This window comes from Sminthopsis crassicaudata, chromosome 4 (genome assembly GCF_048593235.1).
Source record: "Sminthopsis crassicaudata isolate SCR6 chromosome 4, ASM4859323v1, whole genome shotgun sequence".
NCBI lineage: Eukaryota > Metazoa > Chordata > Mammalia > Dasyuromorphia > Dasyuridae > Sminthopsis > Sminthopsis crassicaudata.
This window is the reverse complement of record NC_133620.1, coordinates 195,018,275-195,037,138: the sequence shown is the minus strand read 5'-3', so window position 1 is coordinate 195,037,138 and position 18,864 is coordinate 195,018,275. Positions and strand designations below refer to the sequence as shown.

Sequence of the window (18,864 nt, the reverse complement as noted above, 5' to 3'; positions counted from 1 at the left end):
GGGACTGCCTTACATCCCCCTAACATGGGGCCAGAGGGAGTAAGGAAAAAAGTGGGAAGGAAGTATCACTAAGATCAAATTGCTGATAAAGGACAATTATCTTTGCTGTTATCATTCAACAACTTTCATTATACTTTCTTTCCCAAAAAATGGTTTCAAAGTCTTTTTTTTTTTCCATCTCAGCCCTGCCTTCATACTTCATTATGCAAGTTGATATCCTCTCAAACACCTTGGCTTTCAAGTTCACCGACCTCAATTGCCATGATTTCCATTTTCATTCCACTCGTCCCATACATAGGGATGTGACAATGGTCACATCCTTCATTTCACCATCATCCATGACTATTTTTCCTTCATGATCTCTAACTCCGAAATTCTTCTATTTGATCACAGGCTCCTATCCTCCTTTCTCACCTTCTAAATCTGTGGTCCTATTTCCCTCCCTTCACAATCTAGTTGTAGGCAAGTTTGCTTAAGTTTCCTGAATTGTAAAATGGGAATTCTAATAGCTCCTACCTCAAAGGGTTATTGTGAAGATCAAATGAGGTAATTACTAGTAAAGCATTTAGCATAGTGCTTGGTACTTAGTAGGTGCTTAATAAATATCACCTCCTTTCCTCCTTCCTCCCTCTTAAATTAAGTATGAACAATACTTTTTAAAAACACTTTTCAGTTCTCCCTCCCCTATCTCTAATTCTATGAAGAATTGTTTTGTTTAAATCTAAAGAAATAAAACTACCAAAAATATCAATTCACCGTCTTTAATATCTTGAACTACTGGTTCCGATTCTGTTTTGGTGACACTTTCATCCATAATTTCACGTGCTTCTTTGAAACTGCCAGATGAAGTAGCTATAACAAGTAATATTATAAGTATATTTAATAAGTATAAAGTAATAAATAAAATAGCATAATAAAATATTAATCTTTTAAAAGGTATAGAAACATGGAATTCACTTAATCTTTTCATGAATGGTGGACTCAGGATATATTTGCTTAAAATGCTAGGGTTTGTTCAATAGTCCAATAAAAATCCTGGGCTTCTGAATGAGCTTGAAATATATTAACAGATATAACATATATATATACACATATGATTATAGAGTCATAAAGTCATAAGAATTTGCAGCCAGAATATAGAAATGTGTTCTGCAAAATTGCACATCTATAATTGATTTCACATTTCCTGCCTTCTTAGTGGGTGGGGTGAGATCTTGCCACTGGACCCAGAAGGCTCTGGAGAGTAAAGTGAGGCAGTTGACCTTGAACAGCCTTCCCTCACTTAAATCCAAGTCACTTGCATGACAAGACATCACTTCCCTGAAGTCATGGTCCTCTTGGGCAATGAAGGACAAACAACAACTTCTATGAGTAGAGCTGCCCCACTAGGGAGCCAACAGCAACTGGTCATGAAGAGGAAACCCCAAACTCTTAAAACTCTGCCTCAGAGAAGGGATCCCACACCAAGCACAAACAGTTTCCTCCTTATCTAAAAACCCATTGAATTCTATTCAAATTCTAACTCTGGCTGAAATTCAAGCAGGAAGCCAATCTGGGACTCCATCTACAGGCCCCTTCAGATTGTCCAAAGCCCTCTATTATAAAAAGAGTCAAACTGGAGTCCATTCTTTGCAGAGATCCCAAACATAGCATCCTTACTCTGTCCATATCAAGGATTTCTGCCCACCGGAACCAACTCTGGCTCTGGTGTCTTCCTACCTTTTAACCTTACTTCCAAACCCCATAATAAACCTCTTTTATCAATCTAGGTTTTCGGGTTTGTAAATTCTTTTACAGAGGACTCTTGCGCCATTACTAGACCTCACTTAACTCTGTATCCTTGCGCCGAATCCAAAGGGATTGCAGGAGAACTCTCTCTATTTGACTTCCTGTACCCCGAACCTGTCATTAGTTCTCATCAGTCAATTGAGCAAGACAGTTCTTCCTTTCCTTTCCATCCCTCCTTCCTTCCTTCCTTCCCTCCTTCCTTTCTTCCTTCCTTCCTTCCTTTCTTCCTTCCTTCCCTCCTTCCCTCCTTCCCTCCTTCCCTCCTTCCTTCCTTCCTTCCTTCCTTCCTTCCTTCCTTCCTTCCTTCCTTCCTTCCTTCCTTCCTTCCTTCCTTCCTTCCTTCCTTCCTTCCTTCCTTCCTTCCTTCCTTCCTCGTTCCTTCCTTCCCTCCTTCCTTTGGACTAAAATGTCAGCTATTTCAATAAGATAAGAAAAAGAAAATGAAGGAATGAGCACTGACAGTGTGGAAACAAAACTCTCTTTTTTTGTAGATAATATGATGGATTACTTGGAGAATCCTAGTGAATCAACCAAATAAAACTAATTGACATATCATTAGCATTTCTGTATGGGACCTATACAAAACATCAAACAAAATCCAGCAGGAAGAGCTACAAAGAGAAATTTCATTTAAAATAATCAGAGAAAATATGAAATAATTAGGAGCCTACCTGCCAAAATACATATAGGAACTATATGGACAAAAATTACAAAATATTCTTCACACAAATAGACAGATCTAAGTACCTAGACAAATATTAATTGTTCCTGCATAGACTCACTCAATGTAATAAAAATGACTATACTACCTAAATGAATTTATTTATTCAGTGCCACAGCTATCAAACTACCAAAGAACTACTTGATAGAACTAGAAAAAAAATAACAAAATTCATTTGTAGGAACAAAAGTTCAAGAATATCAAGAAAATTAATGGAAAAAAATGAGAAGGAATAGCAAATAGCAATGCCATATTTCAAGCTATACTACAAAGTTATAATCATTAAAAAAATTAAGCCCAGGTAATAAATAGGTTGATCAGTGGAACATTGTCTTGGTGCAATTAATTGTAGCCTAGTGTTTGATAAACCAAAAGATTCCAGCTATTAGTGTAGGAGCTTACTATTTGACAAAATCCATTGAGAATACTGGAAAGTAATCTGGAAGAAAGCTAGGTATAGAGCAACATCTCATACTACATATCAATATAAGCTCAAAACCAGGATTTAAACCCTCATCCTGTTATGCCATGTATATTGAATGATAATTAAGAAACATCAAAATTTTGATATCTTCTCTGATTAACCTGGGGAAGACTATAAACATAACACATTTCCAAGTAACATTAAAATGAACAATTCACAGCATAGAGAAAATTTCAACATCCTTAGAGACCTTAAAGTATGCAATCAAATTATAAATGAAGATAACATTAATATTATTTGACATTTATTTGTACCAGACTATGAGTGCCCATAGGACAGGGGTAGTCAGAAAAAGTCAGGATTTAGTCAATTATGTTGAGATGATTTCCAAAAAGTAAAAAAAATGAAGGGATAAAAAAGAGGGATACAGTGGGAAAAGGGGGAAAGAAGAGAGAGAATGGAGAAAATTTTTTCAAATAAAAGAACTATGTAAGAAAATTTTATAATGGAGGGAAAAATGAGGGAATGTGGCATATCAAAATTGATTCAAAGAGGGAAAAATACATACACATATAAATACACAAACACACACACATGCACACACACACATAAATATATGTATACACACACACACACATACACATATATACAATTGGGTATAAAAAATGTTACTTACCCAACAGGAAAATAGAAGAAGGAGGAGATAAGAGAAATCAGGGGAAATGACAAAAGGGAGAATGAATTAAGGGAGCAGTGGTCAGAAGCAAAACAGAGTTTTGAGGAGGGATATTATAGAAAAAGAGAGAGAATAAACAGGAAAAAATGGGATAGAGGGAAATACAAAGTAATCATAACTGTGAATGTAAATGGGGTGACCTCAACCGTAAAGCTGAAATAGAGAGCAGAATGAATTAGAAAACAAACTCCAACAATCAGTTGTTTATAAGGCACTTGAAACAGATAGATACACACAGAATTAAAACAAAGGGCTGGAGCAGAATCTTTGCTTTAGCTGAAGTAAAAAAGTCAGATAATTAGGGAAACCACATTATGCTAAAAGATACCATAGACAATGAAGTAGTATCAAAATTTTTTACAGTAAGTTTATCTGATAAAAGCCTTGTTTTAAAAATCTATATATTGAGTATAGACCTGGATCAAATTTAGAAAAAAGAAGAGTGTGTAGAATAGAGAGATAAGATGAAGAACTTACAGGAATATGTGAATTCTTTTTCTGTATTTTATTTTCATTATTTCTCTGTTTCCCCTATGACCTATATAATATGTGCAGGCCCATATTTACTTGAGCCTTGGCCAGCTACAAACATATTTACTTAACCTGAGCTGATGACATTTATCAGTATTTGACATTTATACATATTTAGTCTATTGGCTTGACCACTGTCTGCTTAATTATCTTAAGCCTGAAGGCCTGATTTTCTGTTTTCTAGAAATCAGGTGATTTTGAGGAAACAGAAACCTTCCATTCCAATCTCCCCAGATAGCAACAACCAATTAGATGACTGTCCCCCTTCTCAATGCTCTCTTACTTGTGATATAATCTCTTGTATAAAAGCTGTGTATCTTTACTACTTCTTTAGCCCTCCTACCATGAGCTTTCTCTTTCCCTTATCTCATGATAGGAGGGCTCATCCTCCGTTCAATAAACAACCTTTCTGCTTTCTACTTCGAGTGATCTCTGAGTACTCATTTTGGGTAAGGGTCTTCTACATCCCACACAAGAGCTATTCCTCAATTGATAAATGTTCAAATGATAGTAACAGTCAATTGTCAGAAGATGAAATCAAAGCCATATTTAATCATACAAAAATGTACTAATTTACTATTGACTAGAGAAAAGCAAATTACCACTTCATACTTCAGAAATGACAAATGCTGGAGTAGATGAGGGGAGATGAGCAGAGAAGTGAACTAGTCCAACCATTCTGGAACAATGTGGAATAAAGCCCAAAGGGCTATAAAACTATGCATACCTTTTGACCCAACAACACAACTATTGGGTCTGGATTCTAAAAAAGATTGAATAAAAAGGAAAAGGATCTATATGTAGAAAAATATTTATAGCAATTCTTTTTATGGTAGCAAAAAATTGGAAATTGAGTGGATGCTCAACAAAGGAACGAGTTGTGGCTTATGATTGTAATAGAGTATTACTGTGGTATAAGAAATGATGAGTGGGGCAATTTCAGGGAAAAAAAACATGACAAGATCTCTATGAACTGATGCAAAGAGACATGAGAAGAATTAGGAAATCATTGTACACAGTAACAGCAATACTATTATGATGCTTAACTATGAAAGACTTGGCTCTTCTGAGTGATATAATGATCCCAGACATTCCAGAAGACTCATGAAGAAAAAAATTCTATCCATTTCCAGAGATAGAACTGAAAGATTCAGTGTAAATTTAACTTCCTGTAAATTGACGTGTCATGTTCATACTTTATTCTTCTTGCTTTTAAAAAAATATGGCTAACATATAACATGTTTTGTATGATTTCACATGTGAAATTGATATCATCATATTGTTTGCCTTTGCAGTGGGTGGAAGAGGAAGAGAATTTGGAACTCAAAATTTAAAATGAAAAGAATATTAAAAATAATCAATTAAAATATAAAAAATAAAGGCAGTTTATCCCTATACACATATATTAATAGACATTCAAAAAATTAATAGTATGTTTCTTTACCCTCTTTTTCACTGCTTTCTTCTTTTAGCTTTTGTTCTGATTTTTGCTCATCTATGTTTTTTTCTTCTGAGGTTTTATCTTCTGAGCTCTTTTCATCAGTGGATTCTTCCTCCTCAATTTTTTTAAGTGATTCTTTTTCTTCTGGTTTTACTTCATCAAATTTATCATATTCTTCTTTTGAGTCCTTTAACTCTAAAAATCAGTAATAAGTTTTGTTAGCAAAAAGATACTTTCATTTTAAAAGTAAAAACAAACAGAAAAACAAACAAACAGAAAGGCCTCCCAATATATACATACAAAATAACAAACCAGAGAATGTCACACTGATACTCCAATTTCTACCAGAAAAAAAAGCCAGTCATGATGATACATGTCTATAATTCTAGCTATCAAGGAAGCTGAAGCTGATGGATCTTTTAAACTCATTAATCTGAACTTCAGTGCATAAAACCAATTGGGTGTCTGCACTAAATCCACAATTAATATGCTTAGCTTCTGTGACTGGAGGAAAGACAGTCAGGTTATACATGGAGGAATCAATTGGCCCCTATTGGAAAACAGAGCAGATCAGAGTTTCTGTGCCAATCAGTGGTGAGATTGCGCCCATGAGATAGACATTCATAGCCCTGGATTTTCATCCTGAATTAGCTAAGGAAAAGCCAGACTTCTTTTTTTTTAAAAAAAGCATGAGAAAATTCAATAGCTAAATTCTTTTAGATATTCTAAAACAGAATGATCCAATTGTCAAATATAGGGAGGCAGTATAGTTAACTAAAGCTGTAGGACCATTCCACCTCAGGCCATATAGATCTGAACCTATTTATCTAAGGCAAAATTAAAGGAGATTTGTCCAGCATCATTCCACTGGATAGAATAAATCCAGACTATTCCACTCAGAGAACAACCAGCAGTTTAAGCAACCAGATCAAAACTGTTTTGTGAAAAAGAAGAAAAGAGAGTTTTAAATATGAAATGATGTGACTAATCACATTTGCTCTTTCTAATGCCTAACTCTGCTTCCTGACCCAGCTCTTTCTGTCTCCCATTTCTTTGAATATCTGAGTAAAACATTCATGTTTAATTTTGGTTAAACATAAATAAACTAGAATAAATTATTGCAGCCTACACTTATAATCTGCAAATCACTTAGATTGATCCATGGTATGTGTGTGTATATATATATGTATATATATATATGTATATGTATATACATGTATATATATATATTATATAATTAAAATTCCAAGCAGTTCTACATGCAAGCAAAGAAGCAACAAATTTTGTTAGCCTGAGAAAAATATTTGTACAAATTAAATCAATCATAAACCTAATTATGCAAGTATATTTGGACAAGATCCCCACGCCAAGATCACCCCTTTCTTTTTACTTCTCAATTGTGCCCTGAAATTGGTACAACAACAATCCCTTATGCTCACCCTCTCTACTTTCCATCCTCCAATGGAATAAAGAAAACTTTTTGCTTATAATCATTGTTAGCTCTTTGTTTCTCTCTTAAATTAATTTTTCAATTAATAAAAGCTATTTTCTTTCTTCCTAATTGGAAAAAAGAAAAGCAAAACCCCTGTAACAAATATTCATAGTTAAATAAAACTAATTCCTTCATTGGCCATAATCCCTAAAATGCTTATCTCATTTTGTATCCTGTCAGAAGATGTGGGTAGTATGCTTCATCATCATTCCTCTAGATTCTAGGTAGTTGGTCAGGCTTTATCGCTCTATTCTTCCCTAGCATATTGCCAGTTTGTTAACTAAACTGGTTGATTATTTAATAAAAATGAATCTGAAATTAATGATTCTAACACCATCTAACCAGGGCTTATGATAAGTTAAGCACGTAAAATAAAAAAGGAAAAACATTTATTTGTTCATTTACTTTTGGAAGTAACTATGGGCTGTTTTTCTCTGTTTTTGTTGTGTGATAACAAACTTACAACCTAGCTATACACATAACTATTTCTCCACTAATCTCTCCAACTCACAAAGACTAATTTAAAGGAAAAGAATCCTAGTCTAAAGATCTGCTGAAACTTTAGTAATGAACCCTTTCTGACTTTTCTATTTTGTTGACAGAGCCAAATTTACATCTTATTCCTATTCAGAGATCATAGTTATTTTCTTTATCTAGCTTAAAGCAGAATAGGACCAATTTTTTCTAAATTTAAAAACATGTACATACGACTTTTCTTAATCATTCTTTCTACTTGCAGCTTGTCTGTCACAGATTTAATAGCTGCTTCTGTTGCCTCAGCTTTAGCTTTCTTTAGGTATATTTTTTTCGCTTCTTCAATATGTGGTTCCATAATTTTGTTATAGTCAAAAACCTGGAGGGAATATTTAAGAAAAGAAGTACAATCAAACAAATTTAACATTACTTATGGTATCATGTAATATATATGAGTTTGATCCAAAGCTGATTAATAACTCTTTAGAATAGGAATCTTTTCTCCTTACACAAAGTTCTCATGCAGTATAGCATTTTTGATGAAAGTTATGGAAGTAATTGATTTATAATTGTCAGGACTCAAGTTATGATTAAATGAGATAATAACTGTAAAATTGCTTAAGACTTTATAAACTCTCCTTATTGAGTTAGAGAGTTGCTTAGGGCAATAAGAAGCTAAATGGTTTGCCCAGTAATACACAAGCAATACTTATGGGTCAGAATTTGAATCCAAGTCTTCCTAGCTTTAAAGCCTATTCCCTATCCATTGTTCCATGTTTCATGGCTAAGATACTGGCTTAGAAATCCAATAGGGTATACCTGTGCAGACTTGAGTATTGCTTGCAGCAGAAACTTCAAAACACATAAAGAGAAGGGAATAAGTGTTAAGTGCCTACTATGTCCCAGGTACTGTGCTAAGTGCTTTATAAATATCTCATCTGATATTTCATAATAAGTCTGTGAGTTAAGTGCTATTATCACCATCATTTTGAAGTTGAGGAAACTGAGGCAGAAATTACTGAGGTTGAGGAACTGAGATTAATGACTTGTCAAGGATCACACAGTAAATGTCTAAGGCTGGAATTGAATTTGAGTCTTCTTGATTCTAGAGCCATTTCTCTATACAGAGAATCACCTACCTACTTCTAATATATAAATTAAAAAATACAAGGCAACTATCTTGGAAGAAGCGATTTAGTAACTATGAAAGCTTAGGAAAGACTTCATATAGAAGGTGATTCTCTTTTTTGTAAATAATAGCTTTTTATTTTCAAAATATATGCAAACATAGTTTTCAACATTCACCTTTGCAAAACCTTGTGTTACAAAATTTTCTCCTCCCTTCCCTTCCCCCCTCCCCTAGACAAAAAGTAATCTATGTTTAAACATGTGCAATTATTCTAAACATATTTCCATATTTATCATGCTGCACAAGAAAAATCAGATCAAAAAAGGAAAAAATGAGAAAGAAAATAAAAAGCAAGCAAACAACAACAAAAAAGGTGAAAATACTATGTTGTGGTCCACATTCAGTCCTCATAGCCCTCTTTTGGGATGCAGATGGATCTCTCCATCAAAAGTCTATTGGAGGGGCAGCTAGGAGACGCAGTGGAGAGAGCACCAGCCTTGAATTCAGGAGGACCCGAGTTCAAATCTGGTCTCAGACACTTAACACTTCCTAGCTGTGTGACCCTGGGCAAGTCACTTAACCCCAGCCTCAGGGGGAAAAAAAAGTCTATTGGAATGGACTTAAATCATCTCATTGTTGAAAAAGAGCCACGTCTATCAGAACTGATCATCACATAATCTTGTTGTAACTGTGTATAATGATCTCTTGGTTCTAGTCACTTCATTTAGCATCAGTTCACATAAATATGTCCATACTAGAAAGTGATGCTTAAAAGGGGGTAAGGAGAGGTATTAAGGTCAGGCAGAACAAAATTGGAGAGATAAAAGAGATGGAGTGTTATGTGAAGAAAAGCAAGAAAGTCAGTTTGTCTAGATCAGACAGAGAGAATAACCTGTTGTAAAGTTAGAAAGGAAACTTAATGCTAATTTATGGAGGACTTTAAAAGCCAAATTGAAAACCTTCTATTTGAGTAGGTCAGTAACATGGTTGAATGAATGTTTTAGAAAAATAATTTCCACAGAGGATACCGTGGAAAGAGCAGAGTTTGAGCTGGGGACCAATTACCGGGTTACTTGAATAATTCAGTGAGAGGTCATGAGGGCCTGAATTACAGTGGCGGCTATGTGAGAAGTAAGATCACACATTAGAAAGAAGTTATAGAGACAAGAATGATCTGGGTCCTAATTGGATATGCAGTATCTGAGAGATAAGCAGTCAAGGGAAATTAAGTACCAATTTAATTTTTTTCTTTTTGATAGTATTTTATTTTTCTAAATACATGCAAATATATTTTTCAACATTCTCCTTTGCAAAACCTTATATTCCAATTTTTTCTCCCTCTCTCTCTTCTTTTCCCCAAGACAGCAAGCAATCTGATATAGATTAAACATGAAGCACCCATTTAATTAACCCAAAGCTGTAAAACTGGGTAACTGGAAAACTGGGTGGTACTTTTAACAGAAATAAGAAAATTCAGAAGAGAAGTTGGGAGGAATAAATAAATCATCAAGTAGTTATTAAATGCCTCATGCACCAGACATTGTTGGGAGGGTGGTGGTAAACCCCAGTATTTAATTAAGAATGTAGAATGTAAAGGTCTAAATATATAATTCTATATTGTGACCAATTATGTATAGACATATATACACATGTATGTATATATTCATGTATACATACCTGTCCTTTATATTTATTTGCAATTAAATGACATAGTGTTGTTTTCCCTGAGGATTTTGGTCCATATAAAAAAACTTTACATGGTGGGATTGGCATAGGTGGAAGAAGGTAGGGGCGTGGGTTCCTCAAAAATGCACTGAGTGCCTCTTCAGAAGAAAGACAGTACATTTTACCTAGAAAACTAAAAAAAAAAAAACAACAAAGTAAAATATAATAACAAGGTTGAAAATGTCATTCAAAAATATTACTAATGTTGCTTACCTGACACTCAAATCTGGCAATCCCATTACAATGTTACCTTCTTTTAAGGCAACAGGACAAGCTCTCCCCCATCTGCTTCTGTGCCATCTATATCTAGGTGCAATTAATTTATAAGCTGAAAGAACCCGGAATAATTCATCCTGTTGGTCACAAAATAAAATTTAAGTTGTGTATATACATACCAGTGTATAATACATACTTTTTTTTCCCTAATTCCTATCTCCTTTCCACCTTTCCAGTTTTTTACCTTATTCCCCACCATATACTCTTTGAACCAGTGATTCTAACCTTATGTTTCATGAACAAAAACTCTATTGCTTATGGATAGGCTAGATGGCAAAGTAGATAGAGCCCTGGATTGGGATCCAGGACGACTCCTTCCCAAATTCAAATGCAACTTTAGACACTCACTAGCTGTGTGATCCTGAGAAAGTCTTTTAACCCTATTTTCCTTAGTTTCCTCCTCTGTAAAATGAGCTGGAGAAAAAAATGGCAAACCACTCCGGTATCTTTGCCAAGAAAACCCCAAATGGGGTTATGAAGAGTCATACAAAAATAAAATGGTCAAACAACAACATTCTATACAATAGAATGGTATACAATGTATTATACACTGGTAATACAAATAGAAAAGGTGAAATATTACCAGCAATCAGAAGGCTGACCTAACTAGGGAACAAAGTGGAAGCTTCAGCTTCTTGGTCCATGGAAAGGCCCTAGTGGACCCAGGATTTAGAGTCTACTAGGTAAAGTAGAAGGTTAAACATAAGATCTCATGAACCTTGGGGAGCAATGTGTAGCAAATAGACAGTTCTTGACCAATGACTGTTGGGAAGCAATAGTACTGTGATCAGGCATTAGAATGGGACTTCTCTATGCAATGATTAAGACACACAGTTAAATCCACAGTTCTTTCTTGGGAAGGCATTGTAGATGGCCAGTAAACTTGGTTTGGAATGGAATAGGAGGAGAAGATTGAGATAGATTACATTTGGGAAACTGTATAACATTTGTTATTATCTCAAGATATTTCCTGTTGAAAAATCACAACTACTCAAGATTTTCTCAAGGAGGTTATATGGCAGTGAGTGAAAATTTCAAGTGATCCAAAAGGTAGGGTATAAAGTAAAAGTATAAACTCTGTCCAAATATACTGAGGAATATTTAATAAAGGAAATAAAAATATAATAACAATCATATCTAAGTCATTATACTATCCAGTTTGATATTGCTGAAGAAGTAAATGGTTGGTATAAGTGAACAATATATTATAAGTGATGATTCTTGTGTTTAAAAAAAGGCAAAAAATATATTAAGGACACCAACAAAATAGATTGAAGTACAAAAGATGGCTTTCAACTAGAGACCTTTTCATAGAATCGTAAAACTAGGGTTCAAAGACACCTCAGAAGCCATTTAGTCTAGTCCCCAATTCTACAGATTTGCCCCAAGTCACACAGGTAGTTCACATTAGAGGTAGGATTTGAATCTAGATATTTCTGAGCCAGAGATATTTCTACCTGCTGAAAAAGCAAATCCTCCCATATGTAAGTCTTGCTTAACTGCTGTTCATGTTGGGCCAATCAAATAAGCAAGCTCACCTCCTCTTATAAAAACAGGCAGACTTTTAAAAAAGACTTTTACAAGGAAAAAAAGATTCCTTCATAAACCCCTAGTAACTTAGTCCCCACTTAAGTAAAGAGGCATGGTTAATAACTGGTTGGCAATCAAAGCTTGCCATGGGAATTGATCATGAAGGATTCCAACAAAAATGACTAAAAACTGAGGATCTCATTTCCAGGAAGTAGGGAGGGCAAGGCAATTTTTTTTCAGTCATGTGCTTGAGGTGCATAAAGTTTGTCTGCCATAGCCAAAGACATCAGACTGGTTTTTTGAAGAGGGAAATGAAAAGACTCAAGGAAGGAGACGGGAATAAGCAACTTATTAAGTGCTTACTATGTGACAGGCACTTTGCTAAGCACCTTATAAATATTAATTCATTTCATTCTCACAACAATCCCGGGATGTAGGTGCTTTTATTATCTCCAGGTAGATACAGGTTATGTGTCTTGCCTATGGTCACAATCACTAATAAGTATATTCAGTCATATTTGAATTCAGGTCTTCTTGACTTTAAGCTTAGTGTTCTATCCACTTACCATCCAAGTGCTTCTCTACTATACAGGTTTTTAAGGAAAATGCAATATTGTTTAAAAAAAAAGACAGAAAAAGATTTTAAGAATTAAAAAAAAACAAAGAAAAAAGATCTAATGAAGCAGGTGGAAGGAAAAATCCTATTTCAGGAGTTTGGAAGTAGAAGAATATAACAAAGATGAGGAAGGGAAGAAAAGAAGCTGGATTCTGACGGAAATCAACTGTTTGTTCATCAAAAGATAATGATAAGAAACATATGTACTGTCACCAAAAACATCATTTGGTAAGTATAATGGTTGATGACTCCTCAGTGAAGCATACCAAAGCAATTACCTTTTAACAAGATATCTGAAAGAGAAATAGACTTTCTTTTCAAGTAATTTATCTGGGATGTGACAAAGAACCAACAAAGCCTCTTAAAACCTCATAGCTACTTCTTGTGACTGCTGTACCATATAAAATGTTGCTGGAAGGAAATGAGAAAGCATTGCTAAAGGTTATGAAATTGTGAGTAAGAAATTGAAGATATGGATAAAGATGTTATTTTCAACCCTTTTGCTGATTAAAAGTAGGAAATTTGGAACAAAAGGCAAATTTGGAAAGTGACCAGCTGGTGTCAGAGAACAGAATTAGAATTTCTGAATCACAGCTTAAAATACAGGAATATGGCCAGAGATGCAGAACACTGAACAAGAGTTGATAAAAATGTAATTGTCTGGAATTTTAATCTAATAAAAAAGGATGCTGAACTGAAAAAAGAAGGGGCATAGAGAAAACTGACTATGCATATTCCACAAAGTATATACCTTAGAGAGTAGCAACAGCCACGAAGAGTAGCAGTAGTATCTCATTAAGAAATAAAATCTGAGAATGGAGAGTAATGAAACCTATGATCTCAAATGTCTTTATGTAAATTCACAAAATATGAATGATAAGCAAAGTGAATTAAAGATCCTAAATTGTCTAAGGTAGCACAGTTGACCCCACTGGGACTTGAGATGAGATCCATAATTATAATATGATTCTGGAAAAGTATCAATTATTCAAAAGAAAAGCTTAGATAAATAGGAGCAAAACAGTTTTATTTGGAAGTTCTGTGAGAGAATAAGTTAAGGATCCCAAACTCTAAAATTCTACAAGTTAGGTTGGCAGCAATGAGAAGATTTCAAAAATGATTCTTTGAAGAAACAACTATAGTATGATGGAAAAAGATGAGGGGCTATATAAAGAGTCTGATGTGAATATATAGATAACTCACTGATCAATTTGGATTTTAAAAAGACATGTACAATGTATAAACTATATCAAATTGCTAGTCTTCTGAATGGGAGGGGAAAGAAGGAAGGGAGACAATCTGGCACTCAAAATTTGTAAAAAATGGATTAAAATTGTTTTTACATGTAATTGGGAAAAATATTAGTCATATACATAAATTTAAAAAAAACATGTACAGAAGATGGAATCAAGGGACAGCTATTTTTTAAAAACCTGCTAATATTTTTATTTCAATAAGTTCTAATAATACATATCTTATGCTAAAGCACTTTGTAAATCTTAAAGCACTTGATTATCATTATTATAATTATTATTATCTCATTTGTTCCTTACAACAACCTTACTAAGTATTTTCAACCCCATTTTACAAAATTTTTCAGTGAGTGTACAGAGTTTGTCTCCTGTGGCTTAGAACATTGTTCTCTCTTTTGAAATGAGGCTCATGGAGTTAAATAGCTTGCCTTAGAATTATAGGCGTGACATTGTGACAAAAAATTAAGACAAGATTTGAACTCAGGTCTTCTTGACTCAAGTTCAAAAATTTAACCATTTCACCATCTAGTGGCTTATCAATTAATACATTAATAATGAACACATTTTTGTAATTTATTATACATTAGTAAAATTTTAATTTTGCTTCAGCTTTTTTATTCAATGAATCAAAGTGCATTTTGAAGATCTTCACCCTCTATTCTCTTCTCCCTCATGTGACCTCTTTTTACCTTTCCAGTCTTCTTATGTATTATTCCCATCCATATACTATTTCTTTATAAGGGGGGGCAAGTAAAATGCCATGTTTTAGAATAAGAGTTTTATAAAATAACACATTTTTGTGAATCTACTTTTTATAAGATGATTTGAAATATCTTTTTAATATAGAAAATCATGTACATAAAATACAATAGTAGAAATGGAGAAAAATGTTAAATTTGTTGAATACAACTTACGTTCTCTATGTTTTCTGTTATTTCTTCCTCAGAACTTTGAAGTTTAGTTATAACTGCTGCCCTTTTCAGTCCAAGGGAATCAAATCTGCTTATTACTGACTAAGATTAGAGAACAAAAAAAATCTAAATGTTATTTGAATTATCTCATAAATGAAGAAGTACAGATCCTTATTAATTTTAGTCCTGTAAATTTAAAATTTATTATATATCATAGAACAGTTGTGAATGATAGCACCTAATTTTTCCTTATGAAATAGTTTATTAAAAAGAAAGTTTCATGGAAGATCAGAAAAATAACTAAAAGAAAAATATTGAATCATGTTCTTTTTTTCCAAAGAGTTTTATTTAGGAAGGAAGTTGACAACTCTGCTCAATTGTGCCTGTGTTTCACGGAACAGATTGGCAGATCACTGAACAGCAGGAGTGGGATCCTCTCATTGTGGGGCATCTCTGCAGGATGAAGTCGATTTGCTGAGCTCACTTTATTTTGAGCCCCCTGCATTCCCACTACTTGCTGCCTAAAGCCTATTCGGGTGTTACCATGTCCTTTCTTTTCAGCTAGAATGCTACTGTGCTGTGTGTTAGTGTTCCCACAAGGTGTTTTGAGATTAAAACCATAACCAAATTTATGGATTCCACATTTCACTTTTTATATCTCATTTTTGTTTTACTTCTTGTTCATCAGCAAGCAATCATTTGCTTGCATGTTATAATATATAAGGATGTGCCTCCTTTAAAATTCAGCAAAGTTAGAGATCTGTGGACTAAGGACTAAGACAATAATAAAAGTAAAGGTTAGATACTTTCATGTGTAAATGAAGCATTATACACCCTGGGTTTCCAATAGTTCAATTGCATATGAAAAGAAAACTTGTCCTAGAATACCTGTCTGGGTCACTTGCTCATCTGCATAAAATCTCAAAGGAATCTGGGAAAAATAACTAGATGATCACCTGAAGTAAGAATGGAGTCTTTCTCTGAGGTAGCCTAACTCTAAGCCAGGGGAAAAAGATTGAAATAAGTAAATATATCTTTCCCATTTCAATTCTGGGAGACTTTTGCTAGTCCCAAGATGAGGAGTTCTGTCTTATTTGAAAGAATAAAAAAGCATTCTAAATAAAAATAATGCAGTAACAACACAGCAAGAAGAGCATGTTGTTAACAGCTACATGGTGTGGTGGATGGAGCACTGATATAATTTTTTCATTTTCTTTATTTTTCTTTTTTTGTAATATGGTTAATATGGAAATATATTTTGCATGATTTCATATATATAACTGATATCACATAACTTGCTTTCACAATGGGTAGCAAAGGGATAGGATGGAGGGAGAGAGTTTAGAACTTCAAATTAAAAAAAATTTTATGTTCACACATATAAACAAACAAATAAATGAATGAATATATAGTGAATGGAAATACATTGATAGAACAGTCATTCTTCTAGGAACCTAATTTGTTAGTGTGAATATGAGTTGGGAGGAAGTAAGAAGAGGCATCACGATAGCAAGAAAGTCTACCAAAAAGAAACTGACTCAGAGAATGTTCAGCATCCCTTCTTACTTACATTTCAATACATTTCTTACTGTTCTAATTTTTTTCTCTCTAGGAAGCATCTTTTTAATAATATCAATTAAATACAATTAACTATAGAGAATTCCACATGGTATTTTGGAAACAATTTCCCTTACCAATGGACTGGAAAGTTATCATGTGAATTAATGCTGACAATATAAACATGAAATGTGGTTGATTTTTTTGATCCTCTAAAACTCACTTATTTTCAAGCATTATTGTTTTCTGAAATTATGAAAAATAACAGCATTCAATTAATCTTAGAAATAAAAACAAATCCTCTCTTTCTACAACTATTAGCTTAAGTTCAACTATTTTTTTCTAGCACTTAAGAAAAATAACTATAATACACTCAAGAATTTTCATTTATTTTTTCAAATGCAAAATATTTATTCTTTATGAATACTTTAGTTACCTCATGGAGCTCTTCTGCAGACTTATTTCCATCTAATTCAATAAGGAATTGAGAATCATGATCAGCCATCATATCCTATATATAAAAAAAAGGATCAAGGATGATCAAAATAGCACAAATTGAAACTTGAATCCAAGTGTTCTCAAGGTTGATTAAATATCATAATATGATGACATAAATGTAATTATGAAATGTTTCTAAATCATATTAATAAGGATAAAGACTTGTTGCAAAAGATCAATCCTTTTACACCTCTTTAACCAATTTTACCACAATGGCTGTTGCAAACATTTTCATTTCTCCTTCAGCACCCACACCAGCCTTCCCATATCCCATATTCCAGCTTGCCTTGTGTTTCACACAAAACAGATGTCATTCATGAATAGTCATTTCTTCCCTTTCCATATAATACCATTCAGATATCTTCCTCCATCATCTCCTCCTTCACTCTTTTGTGGGCCCACGTGAATAGGTGGACTTTCTCCTTGTCCAGGCAACCCTCTCCACATTCACTCTTGATCACATGCCCTCCTGTCTTTTCCAGCAGATAGCTTCCTTCTCTCAACACTTACTCTCTAATCTTCAATCTCTCCTTATTGATATATTTTTCTCCCTCTCTAAAAAACAAACAAGAGAAAAACAAACCCTGACTTGATCCAACCATCTCCTCTAGCTACTACTCTATATCCCTCTATTCTTGGATAACTCCTTCTAGTCTCATCATTAAACTGAAATTCCAGAGTTGCCAGTGATCTTTTTTTTTTTTTTTTCAAATTTAATAGCTCTTTCTTAATCCTTATCCTTCTTCACCTTTGACATTGTTGATCACCCTCTTTTCATTAACATTCTCTTCTTTTTAGGTTTTCATGATATTTCTTGCTCTCTCTTTTCCTGCCTGTCTTGACTATTGCTTTTCTATCTTCTTGTTGGATCTTCATCCCAGGTCATGACTATCAGGAGTCTGTCTTGGTTCCTCTTTTCTTCTCCCTCCATTTGATGATTTCATCAGCTCATACAGATTCAATTATTATCCTCAGTGTCTCACTACTGTTTCTCAAGAAGGTGGTTTTTGTCTTAAGGAGCAGAAATAAACTGGACAACTGGTCTTACTCAGAATGGAAAGGGTATTGATACTAAAGAAACTGAAATATTTGCCTACATATTTGATGAAATTATTTAGGTTTTTAAAAATTTACATTAACTTATCTGTTTTGGTAATTCCATAAATGAGATAGTCACCATAGAATGACACACATATTAGAGATGCCATGTTCTACAGAGATTCTGCACTGAAAATATGATTTGTATTATAAAAATTCAATTTCATATGATTTTTCAGGACCATAAAATTAAGAATGCCTGAGTCCTGCAAAGCAATCTTGGTAACTTGTGCAGAGCTAAGATGCTTTTTCTTCTCTCAGAAAATTATTAGGATATATCCTAATTCTGACTTATTCTGTATACTCCTTAAGTAAAATCAGAATTAACAAGTGCTGTATTAGTCTATTATAAATAACCAAACAAATGAGGTTTCTTTGACAATTTTACACAATTTATTTGGCAATGGAAAAGGGAACTTAAAGTACATTTAAAGTGTGAAGCAAGATTCCATGGTTAAACAGTGAAAGGAAAAAAAGATTTGATTGGGACTTTTATCTTGAAAAAAATAAATAATAAACTAAAATTATGAAAATAACTTTCTCTTGGATTAAATAAACTTATATTTTAATTACAACTATAAAGAAATTTCTAGGATAGACCAAAACTGAAATGTTGATGGAAGCTTTTGACAATATCTCTGACAAACATTTGCAATTAATTCAC

At 33.7% G+C, this 18,864-nt stretch overlaps 1 protein-coding gene across 1 annotated transcript in view; it reads right to left on the bottom strand.

The window, feature by feature from the left end:
• Nucleotides 1–18,864, bottom strand: part of AK9 (adenylate kinase 9) — a 117,233-nt gene that overhangs the window by 75,192 nt on the left and 23,177 nt on the right. The window contains 7 exon segments of the mRNA XM_074310124.1: nt 757–852; nt 5,645–5,836; nt 7,842–7,986; nt 10,414–10,594; nt 10,675–10,814; nt 15,051–15,149; nt 17,041–17,115. Coding sequence (XP_074166225.1) covers nt 757–852; nt 5,645–5,836; nt 7,842–7,986; nt 10,414–10,594; nt 10,675–10,814; nt 15,051–15,149; nt 17,041–17,115 — 928 coding nt within the window.